Source organism: Hemiscyllium ocellatum, chromosome 48, assembly GCF_020745735.1.
Source record: "Hemiscyllium ocellatum isolate sHemOce1 chromosome 48, sHemOce1.pat.X.cur, whole genome shotgun sequence".
Classification (NCBI taxonomy): domain Eukaryota; kingdom Metazoa; phylum Chordata; class Chondrichthyes; order Orectolobiformes; family Hemiscylliidae; genus Hemiscyllium; species Hemiscyllium ocellatum.
In genome coordinates this window covers 17,614,560-17,633,425 of record NC_083448.1, presented here as the reverse complement: position 1 = coordinate 17,633,425, position 18,866 = coordinate 17,614,560, and the positions used below count along the sequence as shown (strand labels likewise).

Below are 18,866 nucleotides of genomic sequence, written 5' to 3'. Positions count from 1 at the left end.
GCAGTTCTGGTCTCCAAATTTGAGGAAGGACATTCTGGCTATCGAGGGGTGCAGCGTAGGTCACGAGGTCAATTTCTGGAATGGAGGGATTACCTTACACTGAAAGACTGAAGCGACTGGGCTTGTATACCCTTGAGTTTTGAAGACTGAGAGGGGATCTGATTGAGACATATAAGATTATTAAAGGATTGGACACTCTGGCAGCAGGAAACATGTTTCCGCTGATGGGTGAGTGCCGAACCAGAGGACACAGCTTAAAAATACGGGGTAGGCCATTTAGGACAGAGATGAGGAGAAACTTCTTCACCCAGAGAGTGGTGGTTGTGTGGAATGCTCTGCCCCAGAGGGCAGTGGAGGCCAAGTCTCTGGATTCATTTAAGAAAGAGTTGGATAGAGCTCTCAAAGATAGTGGAATCAAGGTTATGGAGATAAGGCAGGGAGAGGATACTGATTCGGAATGATCAGCCATGATCATATTGAATGGTGGTGCAGGCTCGAAGGGCTGAATGGCCTACTCCTGCACCTATTGTCTATTGTCTATTGACCATTTGCCAGTGAACCCTCGCCCAGACCGGTACCGACCAGTTCCCCTCTCCCTCCCCGCCTCAATCCCGGTCCTGAGGCAAGTCCCCTGGTGATGCAGCAGACCCTGGTGTACCTGCGCTCCGACCAGCTCCTTGGCCAGACTCAGCAACTTCTTCCTGGGTCCCAGGGGGATCCCCAACTCCTTCAGCTCAGCGTCTGAGCAGATCACCTGGGGAGAACAACACGAGTGAGACTGAGGGGCTGGTCCACCTTTGCGAATCCCTCCCTCCAGAGCCAGCTGCCAGGCAATCTTCACATCATCTCTTTCTGAAGGGAGAGGTGGGGAGATTGACAAAGACCGAGGAGGGGATGGAGGAAGCAGGGGTGGGGGGAGGAGAGTGGGAGACTGATCCCAAAAGCAGTGGGATTGACACAGACGGAGGGAAAGGGGACAAGGAAAGAAATGGGTGGAGATATGCAGTTGGTCCTCACCAGTGACTCCAGATCCAGTTTCTCCTTTTCTAAAACCCCCAAAAATTCCGAGAGTCCATGTGCCTTCAGAATCTGTTCCAGACTCACATCCTGAGGGAAGGAACGAGAAAATGCTTCAGTATCGTGCTCCAGTCTGGGCAAGATCCCCAGACTGGAGGTCAAGTAACAGCAGGGTCATCAATACCAAGCAAGAGGCAAAGCATCCGAACAGATGCAGAGAAGCCATGTGGAGCTGAAGGATGTGGGGGCGAAGCAGGAACAGGGCACACAACTGGATAATCAGTCAGGATCCCACTGGATGGCTCAGCGGTCTGAAGGAGGGTCAAAGGGCATCCTCTCCTCTTTCCGACATTTCGGTGACTTCAGTAGCAATACTTCACTGTGACGGAGTTTCAAGGTTAACTTTTCAAACTGCAGGTCGATGAAACGTGCACCAAGAGGTGGCCCTTCAGCCCCTCGCAGCTGTCCTGTCCCTGCTAGAATCCGTCACACAGCCTCTGGCCCACTTCCCACAGCGGCCTCCCCTATCAGGTCACCATCACTGCTCTCCCAGCTCCCCGTCATAGGTGACCGTGCAGGTTTCAGGGAAAGAGTGCTCTGTCCCCTTGGCATGGGGAACCCTTTCAGCTCGACACGCTCCTGATTCAATGCGGGAGCTGCCACACTCCCCTGCCAGGCCCAGGAAATGGCCGTCTTCACAGCTTCACCCAGCTCTGAAGGCTGGTCCCACAGCAGGGTCACCTTCACCGCAGGCAGGCACAGAGAGAGCCAGCACCACAATCCACCGCACACTAACTGCGGAGCAGACCCTGTGCTGTTGGTGCCTGACTGCTCCCCATGGGAGATAGCCCACAGCCACTCCCACCCCCCACCCCCATCCCCGTGTCAGACTGGAGCTGTGGATAGCATTGGAGCGGAGACTCCGGCATTGTTCCACTTCCAGTGGCACAGGGATGACCAGCCGTCTCTGTCTCTCACGTCACCCTGCCATCAGTGCGTTAGGGATTTCCAGGTCGATTCTCAGCCCACACCTCCCTGTGATGGTCACAGGTGAGGCACTCGACCCTGGAGTCCCCAGCTCAGAAGCAGGGACACTTCCCAGTGCACACCAAGGACTACCGGGACAGTGTGGTGACCTCCCATGCCTACTCCACGTTAGTGCTGCAGCTTGTCCACCATCCTTGTGCTGTGAATGCGGGGTGGTGCCTTCCAACAGGAGGTGACATCTCACTTCCACAAGGAGGCGATCAATTCCATTTGGATTGGATTACGTTCATTGTCGAGTGTGCCTTAGTACAGGGAAAAGCTTTGTATGTGAGTAAATCACAGTAAGGACATACTTGGACGGACAAAGGCATAAAAGTTTTACTGGGCTAGATCAACATGAAAAAGAACACCAATATTCAAAGGCCGCCCCACAAAGGTGCCCAAACTAAAGAAAGAAACGTGGAAAATAGAGGCAGGAGGAGGCCATTCAGCCCTTCGAGCCTGTTCTGCCCATTCAATATGGTCATGGGTAATCATCCGACTCAGTCTCCTGTTCCTGCTCTCTCCCCATGATCCTTTGCTCTTTTTAGCCCTGAGGAATATACCTCATCCCTGCAATGGTTTGGCCTTTCTGTGGGTGAGGACTCCACAGGCTCTCCAGTCTCTGGGTGGGGACGTTCCTCCCCATCCCGGTCCGCCATGGCCCACCTCAGACTCTGACCCCTTCGGACTTGTGGACTCTCTGAATGTGGGGAAAATCCTTCCTGTGTTTACCCTGTCCAACCCTGTCGGAAGTTTTGATGTTTCTATGAGACTCCTCCCCGACGCCCACTACCCCTCTACCCTCTGACATTCTACTGAATTCACCAGACTCTGGTTCCCAGAATGTGCGCCAATCCCAGTGAAGACCCTTTCTGGCAAACCTCACATCTCGTCCCAAGAGCGGGGGAGGGAGAGACCGCGTTCAGCGCCTCCTGGCTGGCCCACTTGGGATTACCTCGATGCAGGAGGGACAGTCCTTTCTGGCTGCGTGCTGACCCGTACGGTGCCCCCTGTGGTTGGAGGTGCTCTGGTTTGTCAGAATGTCAAAGAGGATCAACGATCCTGTAAAAACAAAAACGACGAGGCAGTGAGAGCCACATCCACACGCGTCACGACTCTCCGTGTGGAGAGAATCAACCCGATTTCCCAGAAGGATTGGCGAGAGTGGCCTTGGCAGTGAATCTTGATGAGATTACCCCAAGGCAGCTCCACCACCCCACCATCCCCATCGGCATAGCAACTCTCAAAACAAACAATCACAGGGCAATCTCAGCCAATCACATGGCTTGGCCAACCATTCAGCGTTGCCCAGTGAGTCAATGGTTGGGTTGGTTTGGGAACATAGCATTCTTGCCTTGTGTCCTGACGAGTGCCAACTGCGATGTTCAGCACCCACCAGGCCTTGCGTTTCAGCACCATCGTCCCAGACAGGAATTTAGGAACAACCTTTTCATTCTGCTCACTTAGCCCTGACCAGCGCACAGAGGTCAGAGCACAATCCAGAGACTGCCTCCATGTTGAACCTTGAAAGTGGTCAAGGCTCCCCCCACCTCGGTGAACCAAAGGAGGGGGAGGAGATTTGACACAGCAAGTAGAGTGATGTTGCCCATCGCTGTTTTGGTACATGTGTCGACCCCCACCCCACTACAGTTCAACTCCTGAATCCACTCGGGAAGGTGTGATTCAAGGGAAAGTTACAAACATGGGAACAAAACGAGTTCAACAAAATGCTGAGATGAGTCTGGAAGCCAGGTGGCACGGTGGCTCAGTGGTTAGCACCGCTGCCTCACAGCGCAGGGACCCGGGTTCGATTCCTGCCTCGGGCAACTGTCTGTGTGAAGTTTATACATTCTCCCCGTCTGTATGGGTTCCTTCCCACAGTCCGAAGATGTGCAGGTTCGGATGGATTTGCCATTGTGTCCAGGGATGTGCAGGTGAGATAGGTGAGCCATGGGAAAGGCAGGATTACAGGGATAGAATAGATGTGGACCAAATGGCCTGCTTTTACATTGTAGGGATTCTGTTCTATTCTATAAGCAGAGAGATTGAGCAGACGGGCCGAAGAGCCTTTTTCCGTGATCTGCAGTATCTTACGGTGTGGGGTGTGGGTGGGGTCAAGGTGGGTGGTCAGGTAACCATGGGCATCCAGTCAGTCTCTGGGAGAAGAGAAGGAGCCAGTAGGTGAGGAAGGGCTCAGCCCCTGACTATGATGGATGAGGCAGCACTGGACACAACTGCAAGGGGGGCTGTACTAACTATCAACCTGCAGTCCCACTCTCTCGGAACCAAACACGAGCACAGGGGTCCAATCAATGCACTGACCGCGGTGATCCCACCCAGCGACGGGGGGAGGGGAGCTGGTGAAGAGAGCCAGCAGTGTACCTCAGCATTACCGAGACGGTGACCAGGCACCAGCCTGGGTCTTACCGAGACTGTGACCAGCCACCGAGACCCCTCCGCTGAAGTCCGGGTTGCGTTGCTGGAAGACAGTGAGCAGGCGGTTCATCTCATTGGCCACCGTGTCGACGATGGTCTGGCAGTAGGTGGGGCTGTTGTAGAAGAAGAGATCCAGCAACGTCTGGTTGGTGAAATGGCGCAGACGGCTGATACTGGGCAGTGTAATTTTCCGAATGTCCCTGGAGTAAGGTGGGGGGGGAAGGAGAGCAAGAGGGAGACTTACCAATCTATGAAGGTTTACCCATGGCTGGGGGGGAGCACCGATAGCACGACACGCAACATTCCAGCATGACCCAAGGGACAGGTCAAGGAGAGCCCAGAGGGTACAAGGGACCAACAGCAGGAAGGAGGTGCCCACACCAGGGAGCTCCAACTAAGCTGTTGTCTGTCTAGAAATCACCCATGACAGCACCCCAATGTCATTTGGGGTGACATTTCACTCAAACCTCACGAAATACCCAACCACTTCCTCAGCAGGGCAGGGAGACCTGGATGCACATGTCACCGCAGGGGATTAACATGGATCCCAAAAGCCCGGAGATGAACCAGCAACAATCTCCCACAGTGTTCCTGCCCGGGAGATGCTGGGTTCTCTCTCTCTCCCCGCCCCCCCCCGAGGCCTGGTGGAGAGGGGAGCTTTTGAGGTGACCTCTCCCACGATCCCCATGTGCATGTGGTGGGACCTGCCAATGCTTCGATGCCCAGCTCCCCAGTGAAGCCCCCTCACTCACTCGCCCACCCACCAGTCAGTCCCAGGCTTGGCAAGCTCTGAGGTAACCTGAGGTGGGGTGGGATTGGGGTTGGGGGGGGGGGGGGGGGGGAGGGGAGTGTGAAATGGCTCTGGGAACACAACGCAGGGGTCAGATCCAGACTCAGTTGATACAAAGCTGGGAAGCTCGGCAGACAAGTCAGATAGCACCCAAGGAGCCAGAACCCTTCATCAGGACGAGGCAGGGGAACTGGGGGAGGGGAGGGGAGGGGAGGGAGCCCATATATAAATATAGGCCATTGGGGGGGGCAGAGAAGGGTAGGAGGGAGATGGTGATTTGTGGATGCAGATAGGCAGTTATTATGATTGGTCAGCAGGAAGGGAGGAGGAAGATGGACAGGTCAGGGTGGAGGGGAAGGGAAGGGCTAGACATGGGATCAGGCTTGGGGAAGGGATGGAGGCTGGGGTCAACTCTGTATTAAGACTATAAGACACAGGAGTGGAAGGAAGGCCATTCGGCCCATTGAGTCTGATGGCTGATGGGTATTTCAACTCTGTTTACCCGCACTCTTCCAGCATGCCTTCATTCCTTGCAGATTAAGACAATTCCCTGCAGGGAGTGGGAGTTGAAATGGATGCCATTTGCAAGGTCTGAGTCTATGAACTGGTGCCTGAGTCTGCGTTTGGTCTCCACCCTACCCCACCACAGATGAAGCTCGGACAGACCTCGCACATTGCAGTGGGTGCTCAGCCCGCAGCATGTTTCCCCTTCCCCAGAGACTGTGCCACGTGTGAGGGAGGGGTGAGGGTGGGGCAGTCTCAGATACTCACTCATCCACTCCAGTGGCGTCTCCGTGCAGCGTGCAGTACCAGTTCACGGGCAGAAACTCCACTCGGCCAATCTTCTGCTCCTCAGCCGCCCTCCTGAAGTGAGTCTGAAGCAGGCTGAGGGAGGCGGTGCGGAAATCGTTGACTGTGATGAGCAGAGAGAGCGAGTTAGGCAGCAGCTTGAGTGGGCAGCTGCCCTCCATCCACGCCCTTGGAGAGGGCAACGTTGCCTCTGGGAAGTGGGTGGGGGGGGGGTTGAGGCGTGGCGGTCATCGTGCCACAGACCAGAGGGCAGCAGAACTGCTTTCCCCTCCCCCTGCCCGTCAGATCTGCTGCCAATCCCCGGGAACACTGCTCTGGAACACAGCGACCACTCAAAGCAGCCGAGTCCCTCCAAGGTGTCCACAGGGAAAGCTGCAAGGACAGCAGGAGGCGCTAGACTGACCCCAGGGCATCACTGAGACAAGGGAAAACCACCTGCAGCAATCTCCAACCAAAACTGCGCAGTCCACCCCAAATCCCAGCACTCAATTTAACTTTCCACTCTGTGCATTCATTTGACCAACTCCCCTCCCCCCCCCCCCCCCGGCTTTTTGCTTCCTTTTCCAGTGAAGGAACTTTAACAGAACCTTGGAAACTTTGGCTGTCTGTGGTTTGACATATTTCTGAGCGGCAAAAAGGAACTCCCTGGTGTAAACTTCTGTGCAGAGTGTGGCAGCACTGTGCACAGTCTTCGCAACTGGCCCAAATACAGGGACAGAGCTCACAATAACCCTGAACTGGTCACCAAACAGCAGGAACGTGCCTCACACGCTGGTCATGTGTGTAGGGATGTGGGATGGCATGGTGGCTCAGTCATTAGTACTGCTATCTCTCAGCACCAGGGTTCAACTCCAGCCTTGGGCATCTGTCCATGTGGGTTTCCTCCCACAGTCCAAGGGTGTGCAGGTTCGGGTGGGCTGGCCATGGGGAAGTTATCCACAGTGTCCAGGGATGGGGTGTGTGTGTGTGTGTGTGTGTGTGTGTGTGTGTGTGTGGGGGGGGGGGCGCGGAGGGAAGGTCAGCCAGGGGAAATGCAGGGTCACAGGAACAAAGTGGGACTGAGCAAGATGCTCTTTGGAGCGTTAGTATGGACTTGATGGGCCAAACGTTAGATTGTTCGATTCCCGGCAGAATGGAAACAGGCCCTTCGGCCCAATTAGTCCAAATTGACCCTCCAAAGGGTAACCCACCCAGACCCATTTCCTTCTGCCTAATGCACAGAACACTATGGGCAATTTAATATGTCCAATTCACCTGACCTGCACATCTTTGGACTGTGGGAGGAAACCAGAGCACCCGGAGGAAACCCACACAGACACAGGGGAACGTGCAAACTCCACACAGACAGTCGTCCAAGGCTGGAATCGAACCTGTGTGCCTGTCGCTGAGGCAGAAGTGCTAACTACTGAGTCACTGTGCCACCCCATGCTTCCATACTGTCGGAAGTCTCCCACTGAGACACATCCCGAGGGGCTCATTCCTGGTCTTGTGGATCTGACTTGGATCAAACTGTTCATTTCTCACCTGCCTCTGGGGTGTCAGCATACAACGGAGGTAAGGAGGGATGGAGAATCTCTGGAACACCTTGCAACAGGGAGCACTGAGGGGGTGGAGGTGGTCACAGAATGTTGGTGTACATCTAAGGCTGAGATAGAGGGATGTTTAATCAGTCTGGGAATTAAGGATGAGGTGGAAAGGAAAGGAACGTGGATGGTGTCAGGTCAGCCGTGATGCCAGTGGGTGGTGGAGCAGGCTTGAAGGTGGGGGGGAATGGCTGCTAAGAGCCTACTCCCATTCCTACTTCCTACGGTCCACAGCGAGAGCAGGATGTGAGGTCGCTGTCTGTTGGTGCCCTGGTCCCCAAAGGATAAAAGGCTGGGGCAGGCCCAAGGTCAGAACCAGGTGGACAATCTCAGTCTGATGGTAGCTACAGCTTAGCGACCTTCCCCCCCCCCCACCCCCAGCCCCATCCTGCTCCCATTTATCTCTCCACCCCCCGAGGCTCCCAGCCTCATTCCTGATGAAGGGCTCCTGCCCGAAATGTCCTCGGACACTGCCTGACCTGCTGTGCTTTTTCAGCACCACTCTGATCTCCAGCATCTCCAGTCACCAGTTTCACCTAAGCTCAGTCTGACAATCAGTGTTCGTTTGAAGGGAACACATCAAGGCTGGGTGCCTCGTTCACAGACACACTTGCCATTGCATTATGCTGACTCATGACGAGAAGGCACAGGTTGGATTTGACCCGAGGGGCTCAGATCCTCACCCCAAGGGATTTGGAGCGAGAGATGGGGAGCAGCTCCCCTACATCACCCGGTCTGTGCTGGGCTCACTGTCTTGAAAGGGCGAAAGTGGGTACTGCTGATGCTGGAGATTAGAGTAATGCTGGAAAAGCACAGCAGGTCAGGCAGCATCCAAGGAGCTGGAAAGCAGATTGTCTAGCACTTCTCTAATCTTGTCACTATCGTGAACACCTTTGTATTGATGCTCCCCTGCTCCTGCTCAAGAGCTTTCCCTGAACAGCGCCCGCAATGTGCTTCTAGAGAGCCAGCACTTTTGAGACAGTTGACAAGGATGTGATCAGCTTGAGTGCCTTCAGTGAGGTGACCACAATGAATATTTTACCAATGCAGCATGGAGGGAGGCAGTGATGTGTGGTCAGAATTCTGTGCAGTATCTCACACCCGAAGGCACACATGGATAGGATCCTGTCAGTCAATTCCAATACACAGTCCTCAACTCAACAGTCACCAGACACACCAGTCCTCGGTGAGCTAAGAGTAGAGGCCAAGGATTTGGGGGGAGGTGGTACAAAGCGAAGGTCAATGGGAACTCACCGCACTGAATAATGCTGCGGAAGCGAATATCACAGGCAGGCCCAATGCCGTGTACCATGAACACTAAATGGTCCACTTTGACAGGCTCGCCCACAAAGATACCTCCGTAGGTCTGTTCCACCCCTCTCTTCACAGACCACGGCTTACTCTGCTCCGAAGCAGCCGCGTTCCAGTCTTGGAAATGCATGATCAGCTAGGCCAAACAGAGAGAGAGAGAGAGGCGGTGGGGATTAGACAGGGAGTCACAAAGGCAGCTCCAACAATCAGGCACACGCTGCTCGAACACGGCCAACCTGTCACATTACCCATCCAGATCACAATATAACCTCTGGGCTAGAGAGGAACGGGGGTGGGCGAGAGTGGTGGTGGAAGGACACAGTTGTCACACAGGGATCAGCAACGTGGGTAGGACTCGCACAGACATTCTGCTGAGGGACTGTAAGCAAGTCAGGGCTGAAGCAAAAAACACAACTGCAAAGATAATGATCTTCAGATCACTGCCTGAGCCACGTGCAAGTCAGCACCAACTGAGGCAGGTCAGAGAGAGATATGCCTGGGCTGAAGGATTGGTGTGGGTGAAATAGGTTCCACCTGCTGAGGGACTGGTCCATTGGATTCGGCTTCATCTGAAAGGGGCTGGGACCAAAGTTTCTCAAGTCAAGCTTTTAACTCGGGTTGGGGGTGGACTTGAAGGGAACTCTAACGGATCAAAATGGAACGAGAGGGGTGCCGGGTAACAAAGGGGGAGGTGTTACTCCAAGTGGGGGACAGGAAAGCGTCAGAAACACGAGTAGAAGGGTACAGCTGAAACCCAAACCAGAATAAATAATACCTTCATAGATTGCCCACTGAGCAACAATCATAAACCATGCCAAAGTGACAAAGGTCATTTTGTTATTTGTTACTGAGTCAAAAGACAGACTATTACTGAAATGGAAAAAGACTCCAAAAAGTGCAAAGTAGAGAGATGTGGGTATTTCTCTACATGAAATACAGGAAGTGAGCATCCATGTACAACAAGTAACTAATTAGGCAAATCGAATTTTGTTCTTTATTGGTAGGGGGCTGAGATTTAAACCTGCAGAAGTCTTGTTCTGACATGCAGGGTGTGGGTGAGGCTGTGCCGGGAGTACAGAGTACTGTCGAGAATAGAGTGCTGCTGGAAAAGCACAGCAGGTCAGGCAGCATCCGAGGAGCAGGAGAACTGGTGTTTCCGGCAAAAGCCCTTCATCAGGAATGGAGGCCTGTATGGAATACCGTTTCAGTCCCGCGTTTAATGAAGGATGTGCTGACACTGGACACAGTTCAAAACAGATTCACTCGGGTGATTCCTGGGACACAGGAGGGGACTTATTCAGCCTTTCTTGGTGAGGGTCTGGGAGAATTTTCCTGAGAAATGTCAGACTGTGAGGGAGCCTGACAGGAGAGACCTTGAGAAGATGCTTCCAGCAATGGGGGAGGTTTTCAAACTGGGGACACAGGAGCAGGGTTAGGGGACTCTCTTTTACCCTGAGAGGCAAAAGGAACTCCATCTCTGAGGAGGGCAGTGAATGTCTGGAAGAAGTTGATGGAGAAGCTCCGCAGGTCTGTGAAGAGAAATCAGAGTTAACGTTTCGTGTCCGGTGACCCTTCCTCAGAACTGGCGGTCACGTGATGACACATCGCACTGAGTGAGGATCTCAGGGCGTGGCCAGAGAACGTCCCCAAGGTGGGCATGCCTGGAAGAGATGTGGCAGTGAATCCTCTGGCCCAGACAGTTCGGGGAGGCTAGAGCAATGTAAATCTTTCAAGAGGAGACTCACTGATCTCTGAAACATTGAGGAGTTGAGGGTGATGAGGAGCAGGTATCATGGGGCAGGTCAGCCATAATCCTGCTACATGATGGGGGCAGGCATGAGGGGCCGAATGGCCTACTCCTGCTCCTATTTCTTATCCTCAGTGATTGACCAATCTAAACAAATTTCAGTGTTACAAAAGGGAAACCGGCTGTTCCATCTCTGACCATGCACGTGACAGAAACAGAAGAGTCTCGGTACCTTGGGATTGTGCAATTTGATGACTTCTCCACTTGGAAACTGTAATTTTTTGTTCCACTCATTCGACATTACCGCTTCCTTGTATGCTGCCTGTTGGGAAGAGAAGGTGATTTTGAGATAAACTGTCCCAGACAGGGAGACCCGACTTTGCTGAGCCAGCCAAATGCTCGCACAGTGCTGACTGAGGGCCAGTCTGTCGCTGAGCCCAGGCGATATCATTCCTCCTCCTCTCAACCTCACACGGTCACCTGGAGGCAGGTTCCGCACTCCCCTCAGCGTCAACCAGCTCGCACTCCAAGCTCAGGTTTCCAACAAGACAGCAGACCATCTGCCCACAGCAGTTCTGTGACTCTGTCACCACAAGCTTCGAGACTGAGGTTTCCAACTCTCGGCAAACAGAGCTCTGGAACGTGCTGCCAGCCCCAGAGGCTGTTGTGGAGTTACTGCAGCACCACACGGAAGCCATTCAGCCCAATGTCAGTGCTGCTGGAGGCAATCTCCCTGCACTGGTTGGGTCAACACTGGGAAAGTGCCGTGGTCACAGCTCATGGGTTATTCTCAGTGAGGGCAGGGCAGCTTCCCAAAACAGGAATTACAATTCCCGCAGTCAGGAACTCCGTGGGGAAGGTTCAGCCTCAGGCAGCTGTGAGTTAACTTTTCCCAACCTCAACTCCCAGAGTTAAAACACAGAGCACATCCTGAAGGCACTGTCACTCCTCTATTCTCGTACCAATCAGCCCTCCCAAGCCCAGTGACAGTCCCACCTTCCACACAAACCAGTCTGACAGGACAACAGAACTATTCCACTTAATCCACGGGGTGTGAAGTCAGGAGGACACCCTGTTGTTCAGGATTTTCAGGATCTGACCAATGTCCTGAGTTCTACCAGAGTTCCTGGCATCTTGAGATCTGCTTTGGGTGCACTCAGAGAGAAAAATCTTTGTCCTAATTACTTCTCTCGAACAGAGGATCCCAAGCTCAGTGTTAAGTTAAACGCAGACAGGATTGGTAAATTGACAATTGCTAAGTTCCCCTCCGAACCACTAACCATCCTGGCTTGGAAATATATGGCTGTTCCTTCAGTGTCACTGGGTCAAAATCCTGGAATTCCCTCCCTAAGGGCAATGTGGGACCCTCTCCAGCACATGGACTGCAGCGGTTCAAGAAGGCAGCTCACCCCCCCACCACCCCCCACCAAGGGGCGACTGGGAATGGGCCACAAAAACCAACGACACCCATGCCCCCCCGACAATTACCACCTGAGCTGCAGTAAGGGTTGTGTCACAACGCTGAGACTTGGCGGGTTGTTGTGGTGATGATATTGGTGTGTTAGAACCCACCTCGATCAGGTCACTGAGCTCCTCCGTGTACGGGTGGTAGCTGTTATCTTTCTCACTTTTGAAAAACCACATACATCTCCTGACTTGACTGGGCGCCTCCTGCCAGTAAACAGCGTGCCTCGTGCGACTGCCCAGAAAGACATCATAACGCCCTCCATCTGTCGGCACAGCCACGTCCTCCGAGTCCACTGCTACTGAAAGAGAACATTCGTGAGCAGGCACAGCCCTGGTGCTTGGCATCTTTCTGAGCTTGTATTACCACCCCAATCACTGTTCCCTGCCCCACTCTGACAGCATTCCAAACTTACTAACACCCCAGCTGACGTTACCACCAGACAGATCGACAGTCATTCAGAGACCCTTCGGTCCAACTCTCCCACGCTGACCAAGTTTCAAACTAGTCCCATTTGCCCATATCCCTCCAAACTGGACTAGTCCCATTTGATATGGATGCATTTGATCCATATCCCTCCAACAGTAGCCTCAGCTACGTCCTGTACAACCACAACATGATGTCCCAACTCCTGTGGTCAACGGTCTGAGCAACAAAGGCAAGTGTGTTAACTGGCTGTTTCCAGTCCGACTATCTGCAGCACAACTTTCACTGGACTATATACTTATGTACCGAGGTGTCTGTTCTACAACACTCCTCAGGGCCCTATCATTCAGTGCGTAATCCCTGTCTTGTTCAGCTTACCAAAATGCAACACGTCTCATTTATTGAAATTAAACTCCTTTTGCCACTCCTTGGTAGAAGTGAACAATACTCCTTCATAATCTTAGATAACATTCTTTACTGTCTACTCTAGCACCAATTGTGCTGTCATCTACAAACTTACTAACCATGCTACCTTTATTCTCAACAAAAGTTTTATATAAATGACAAACAACTTTGGACACAGTCATGTCAGATCCCAGCCTGAATTCTGGCCTGACAGATCACTTGGTTTTGTTTATCATGGTGGTATTTCAATGTTTCTTTCAACTCCTGGTCTTGACAGCTTCAGAAATGTTTCCCTGATTTGTCACACAACTGAGCTCAAACTTTCTCAGCTTTAAATAGCCGTTCAAAGTTCTAACCAAACACTTCTAGTCCAGAATTTTCAAACTAAAGTCCTTATGCTGAGGTACATTTTTACAGCAGGATTCAGCTCACTCTTTTGTGAATGGCTCACAAAAGCTTTCCAATTTTCCAAAGCAAAAAACATTTATTGATTCTTCTTCAGGAAAAGCACAGAAATGCCTTTCATTGGTTACTCTCTTCAACCATAAAAGTGTAACAACACAAACAAGTTCACACTGTGACAGCAGGAGGGCCCCCAGTCAGCTTCTCTCTGACAGAAAACTGCTGAAAATCATAGCAAGTTAGTAACTAAACTTCCTCATATGCATGGACCAAAACCCACATGCCACTAGTGCAAAATCCAAACTCTGAAAGTAAAAGGTACAAACATATTTCTATTAATACAAGTCTTCCATCATGGAAGATGGCACAGTGGCAGTGAGGGCAGCTTGTTGGCTTAGCGGTTAGCACTGCTGTTTCACAGTGCCAGGGACCCAGGTTTGGATCCAGCTTCGGGTGACTGTGTGTAGAGTTTGCAAACTCCCCCCGTGTCTGCGTGGGTTGCCTCCAGGTGCTCTGGTTTCCTCCCACAGTTCAAAGATGTGCAGGTTAGGGTGGATTGGCCATGCTAAATTGTCCATAGTGTTAGGTGCATTTGTCAGAGGGAAACGGGTCTGGTGGGTTACTCTTCGGAGGGTCGGTGTGGACTGGTTAGGCCAAAGGGCCTGTTTTCACGCTGCAGGGAATCTAACAATCTAAGAGAGAAAGACAGAAAGAGAGAGAGAGAGAGACACGTAGGCCTCACAGGTTGGTCTTTCTCTGCCTTGAGGAGGGGGTGCCTGAGGCTGCAGAAGAAGTCTCACCGGGTCAGTGTGACAGATGTGTTCTGGCCTCTTTCACATCCCCAGTTTTTAATCGTTCTGGCAATGGACAGTGTACCTTCCCTGGACGCTGGGGCTTGAGAACTCCCTTTCTCTACCAGCATCTTAACGGTTATGGATTTTGCCCTAGTGTCTCCCTTTATTGCTGGACACACAGGGTTGTGTAGCTGTTCGCTGCCCAGCACACCAGGGGGGTTTGACCCTCCCTCGTCATTGCCCTCCCACCTGCCCTCCTTGTGTTCCTTGTTCCTGACAATCTGCTACCCCCAGCCCCCGCCCCCACCCCCACCCCCACCCCCCCTATTGGAATGACATTCCAGCCACACAGAGGGATGGACATTGAGGGTCCTCACCAGGAGCTTGCTTCTTGGAAGAGCAGTACTTGGTCTCCAACATCTGAGAGTCTGTCTTACTGAAGGGAGTCCAGTTGGGGTTGGCATCGTCCATCCTGCAGTGGAACCAGTGGGGCTGCACCGTTTGGTAACAGCCCTGGACCCCCTCAGTGTGCTGACTTGGCAATGTCGGATCAGGCTGGCCTTCCCCTGAACCCAGCGTTCCAGGCGGATCCTGTCAGAAAGATCAGAAGATTGGGCCACGATCTGCATACACTTGAGTCCCACTGTCCTCAGATGGGATAACTGAGGGTGCCGCCCAGAGTGAGGTGCGCGTCTCCCTTTGGACCCCTACCAATACCCGTGCCACTTCAGCCCTCTCCTCATCCAACACCCCCTCCTGGCCACCAGTCCAGGAAGGTCTCCAGCAAGTCAAGTGTTGGTGGGACCTGGGCCCTCCCTGGCTGCCCAGCAGGGTCTGAGCCAGCCACGTCACCGTGTGCCTAGAGTCACACGTTGGCAGGATATGATTACTTCCTCTCCTTCGTGCCATGATGGAACGGATATTGAGGTGGGGAATGGTCAGTGCGGAACGCACGTCCATTGGGAATTCAGCCATGGAGCTTTCCAGAGGCCAACAGCAAAACCAACGGGCACATTTCAGTCTCACTCCTGGGAATGAGTGTGCTGAGGAACAGCCCCCTTCGGCTAGCCCGAGGATGCTCTCAGAGATACACCACTGGCTCTTTTGTAAGAATCGCAATGAAACAACATGCATTTCAGTGGTGCACATTTAGGGCTGCAAACTATTCACGGCTTACCATTAGCTGTTTCAGATTTCCCCTGCCCCCAACTGAGGCAAGGGGCATCGGATCTTACTCAGCATGTTAACAGAAACAAAACACTGCGGATGCTGGAAATCTGGGACAGAGACAGACACTGCTGGCGGAATTCAGCAGTATATGTGCGGAGAGCGCGTTAAGGCTTTGAGTGCATTACAGAAGCCAAACGATCAGCGGGATAGGGACAGCCGTGAGTAAAATCGTGAAAATTCAGTGGGCAATCAGGAGATAATTTAAGACAGAGCAGTGTGAGATTTGTACCCTTTACAGTGTAACAATTTGATCCCAGCTCAGAGGTGTTTGGGATCCTCCAGAGCTTGGTTGCACACTTCACGGTGATAAGACTGGCTCTCCCTGCGCGTGGAGAGAATAAACGCATGCCTGCGACCACACCTCAACTGGGGGCAATACCCACCTGGTGTGTATGGCTGGTATCTGGGAGGACCGTGTGCTGCTGCCCAGAATGGAAATTGCCCACGCCATTCCCCTCCTTCTGAATCTCGGAAACGGCTGCTTCCCCAGTCTCCTCGTGGCACTCCTCACTGGCACACAGGGGTTCGACATCAGGAAGAGATGGTAGTGCCGGATGCCAGGGCGGGAGCTGGGAGTCGGTCATCCGCTGCGGTAACTCCCTAGTTCCGTCAGGAGCAAGGGGTGGCCTGGTGGTGTTGCTGGTGGCATTAACAGGAGAGCTTTGCCTCTGCATGTCTACAAGATCTGAGGAAAACACACAGGCAACAAATCAAATTCACAATCTAATGCCACCATTCAACCTTTCACCTTACAAAAGCTAACAATTATTGGACAAGTGTCTTCTGCCCTCCGAAAAACATTTCTCTCCAGAGAGAAATCTATTTGTTTCCATTTATTTTAGAAGTTGTTCAAATTTTGGGATATTAAGGAGACAGATATTTTTAAATACCAAAATTTTCTGTTAGTTAGCTTTACATCTCCAACAACCAAGTTTTTTTTCCCCCAGAATAAATTAATATTTCACAGTTATGTGTAGAATCCTGTTTGATGGATATTTTTATTCCAAACCTAATGGAGAGTAAGTATCTAACTGTTGGTGTAATTGGATAAAAAACATTTGATTTTATCTTAAGACCCGTGGAGTAGTAGGAGCTGACAGAGAGAGAACGTGAGTGTGCAGGAGTTCTGTCTCACTTGCTACAGTATTTCTGTCAGTCTTAAATGTGTCTCTGTTGGTTACTTTCCCCTCCTAACCCCCTTCTGGAAATACTTTCTCATTACTCACTGGATTTAAAAACTTTTCAAAATATCAGAAGTGTCCCCAAATGGGAACATTTATTAAAGTGACATGGGGGATAAGTGAGATGGCTGGTCAAATGATTCAGGGGTGATCTGATTTAAAGATTCGAGATATTAACAGGAGAAGACAGGGTTGCTAAAGATAAACGAGATAAATCCCCACTGGTTGGGGATTCCACAACTTTGAGACACAGCCTGAGAATGAGGGCCAGACTGTTTGGGAAATGTCAAGAAGCACTTCCACACACAAAGGTTGGGAGAGGTTTGGAACTCTCTTCCACAAATGGATGCAGAATAAGTTGCTAACTTTAAATCATGGTAGATGTATCTTTGTTAACTATGAAGGCAGGTTTATGGAGTTAGGCCTCAGACCAGCCCTGATCTCATTGAATGATGGAACAGGGTGAATGGCCTCCTCCTGTTCCTAACTGGATCAAGTGGTTCCACAGGTTCAGGGAAGGGAGATACAACACGTTCACTGGAAAAAATTTGGGTCCAGACTCTCATTTTTAAAAGAAACTGTTTTTGGGAAATCGCAAGGCTTTTGTCAAATGGGGCCAAGTTTTACAAGATCAGGCTTAAATCCATTTTACCCTCTTTGTGAACTTGGATTTGCTGTTTGGGTCAGTCATCCCACAGGAATGACTGGAACATTCTGCTGGATAATTTGGAGTGGCGATTGTGTCCCTGGGGGACTCTCTCTCTGTGCAGAAGCTCCCCAGAGGGGTAGATGCAAGCGGCTGAGGAGTCGGCCCAGACTTTGCAAGATGGAGCCTCACCCAACTGCTGTTGTTCTCCGGTCTGGTGGGCATCACTAACAGCTCGGGTGTACACCAGTCTTGGGTCGATTCGGGGTGGGGGCTGTGGAACTCGCTATGCTCCTGGTCAAATTCGAGACCCTTGTCTCATCAGCCTGTTCAAACATGTTACTGCACCAGGCAGGAATTGAACTCAACCCCACCAGCCCTGGAGCTGCCCCCACTCTCCGCTTGCCCTCTGCATCAACACTCACTCGCTTGAGGAAACTCGCCTGAAGACAGTCAAGCTGTCCCGACAGTGGGCACCAAGTGCCCTGCCAGCATCTTGCCCACCTCAAACCTACCCCCACACGAAAATATAACCCCAGACCCCAACCACCCCCAGGAGCAGGCTTGTTGTGGAAGTATGCTTGACGCCCACCCTCCATGTTGCCTCAGCCTCCCCTGTACAGGGGCAGGGGGATAGGGGTGGCCCGGGGGAAGAAGGAGGCGAGAGGGCAGCAGCTGCTTTCTGTCCCCACTCCCTCCTCCCCCTCTCTGTCAAGATCAGAGGCTGTTGCTAAGGCCCGACGCTCCTTCCTTCCCTCCCCCCCTCCCCCCATCCTGGCCGAGCGGCCTTACCGGTGGTGTAATCCCAGGCCTGAGGTGAAGACAGTACCCGCTGGGTCTCCCAGCCGAAGTATCAGGGTCGGCCCACGGTTACAATGTAGCGCCCGGGCCGCCGCCGCTGCCGCCACTTTGTATCCATTCGGAGTCCGCTTCGAACCCGGAGCCGCTTTCAAACAGATACACAGCCGCTCCCCACCCACTCCCCTCCCCAGAGCAGGTCCTCCCTGCCCAGCGGGACATCCACTGCCGGGGGGAGGGAGGAGCATGAGCCCCGCCCCAGGGGCTGGGGCAATGGCAATGTCTGTCTCAGGGTGCACCCTGCTCTGCCTGGGGGACTCGCCCTCTGGTTGTTTATCTCTCTCTCTGTCTGTCTGGGACAGTGTGGAGGCTGGGGGTGGGGTCCATATCCCACTCCCCCCCCCTCCCAAACATCCTCATGCTCCCGCCCAGGTTGGGAGTGTGTGTACCCTGCTCTCTTGTGAAATAAAAGAGAGAGATGTTTATGTCTGTCTCCCTGAGCTCCGCGCTGTGTGCAGGTTTTGTCTGTCTGTGAGTGTAGGGAGGTGGGGGTGTACCAGCCTGCCCAGCTCCCATCTCCACAGCTGTGTGGTGTACATTTGTGTGTGTTGGTGCCAATGTGGGTACTCCTCACCCTATCTCCCTGTCTGTCTGGGTGAGGGTTTGTGTCTCTGTGTGTTTATGTGCATGGCTGTTTGTGGGTCTTCCTCACCCTATCTCCCTGGTGATGTCTGGATGAGGGTTCTCTGTGAATGTGTGTGCACGTCTGTCTGGGTCTTCTTTACCCCCCCCGCCT

At 52.6% G+C, this 18,866-nt stretch overlaps 1 protein-coding gene across 3 annotated transcripts in view; it reads right to left on the bottom strand.

Annotated features, from left to right (window-relative positions):
* The window catches only part of LOC132836921 (phospholipase DDHD2-like), a 30,436-nt gene extending 12,016 nt beyond the window's left edge, over nucleotides 1–18,420 (bottom strand). For 2 of the 3 annotated variants that reach the window (XM_060856487.1, XM_060856489.1), the window contains exons 1-11: nucleotides 18,065–18,420; nucleotides 15,829–16,130; nucleotides 14,593–14,806; nucleotides 12,296–12,489; nucleotides 10,956–11,045; nucleotides 8,920–9,112; nucleotides 6,044–6,185; nucleotides 4,474–4,682; nucleotides 3,002–3,108; nucleotides 1,018–1,107; nucleotides 659–754 (exon numbers count right to left, since the gene is read on the bottom strand). In XM_060856487.1, the coding sequence (XP_060712470.1) occupies nucleotides 659–754; nucleotides 1,018–1,107; nucleotides 3,002–3,108; nucleotides 4,474–4,682; nucleotides 6,044–6,185; nucleotides 8,920–9,112; nucleotides 10,956–11,045; nucleotides 12,296–12,489; nucleotides 14,593–14,806; nucleotides 15,829–16,119 (1,626 nt within the window). In that variant the 5' untranslated portion in view covers nucleotides 16,120–16,130; nucleotides 18,065–18,420. The remainder of the gene's footprint in view (nucleotides 1–658; nucleotides 755–1,017; nucleotides 1,108–3,001; nucleotides 3,109–4,473; nucleotides 4,683–6,043; nucleotides 6,186–8,919; nucleotides 9,113–10,955; nucleotides 11,046–12,295; nucleotides 12,490–14,592; nucleotides 14,807–15,828; nucleotides 16,131–18,064) is intronic. The other variant, XM_060856488.1, reaches the window with a different exon arrangement.
* Between the last annotated feature and the right edge of the window lie 446 nt (nucleotides 18,421–18,866).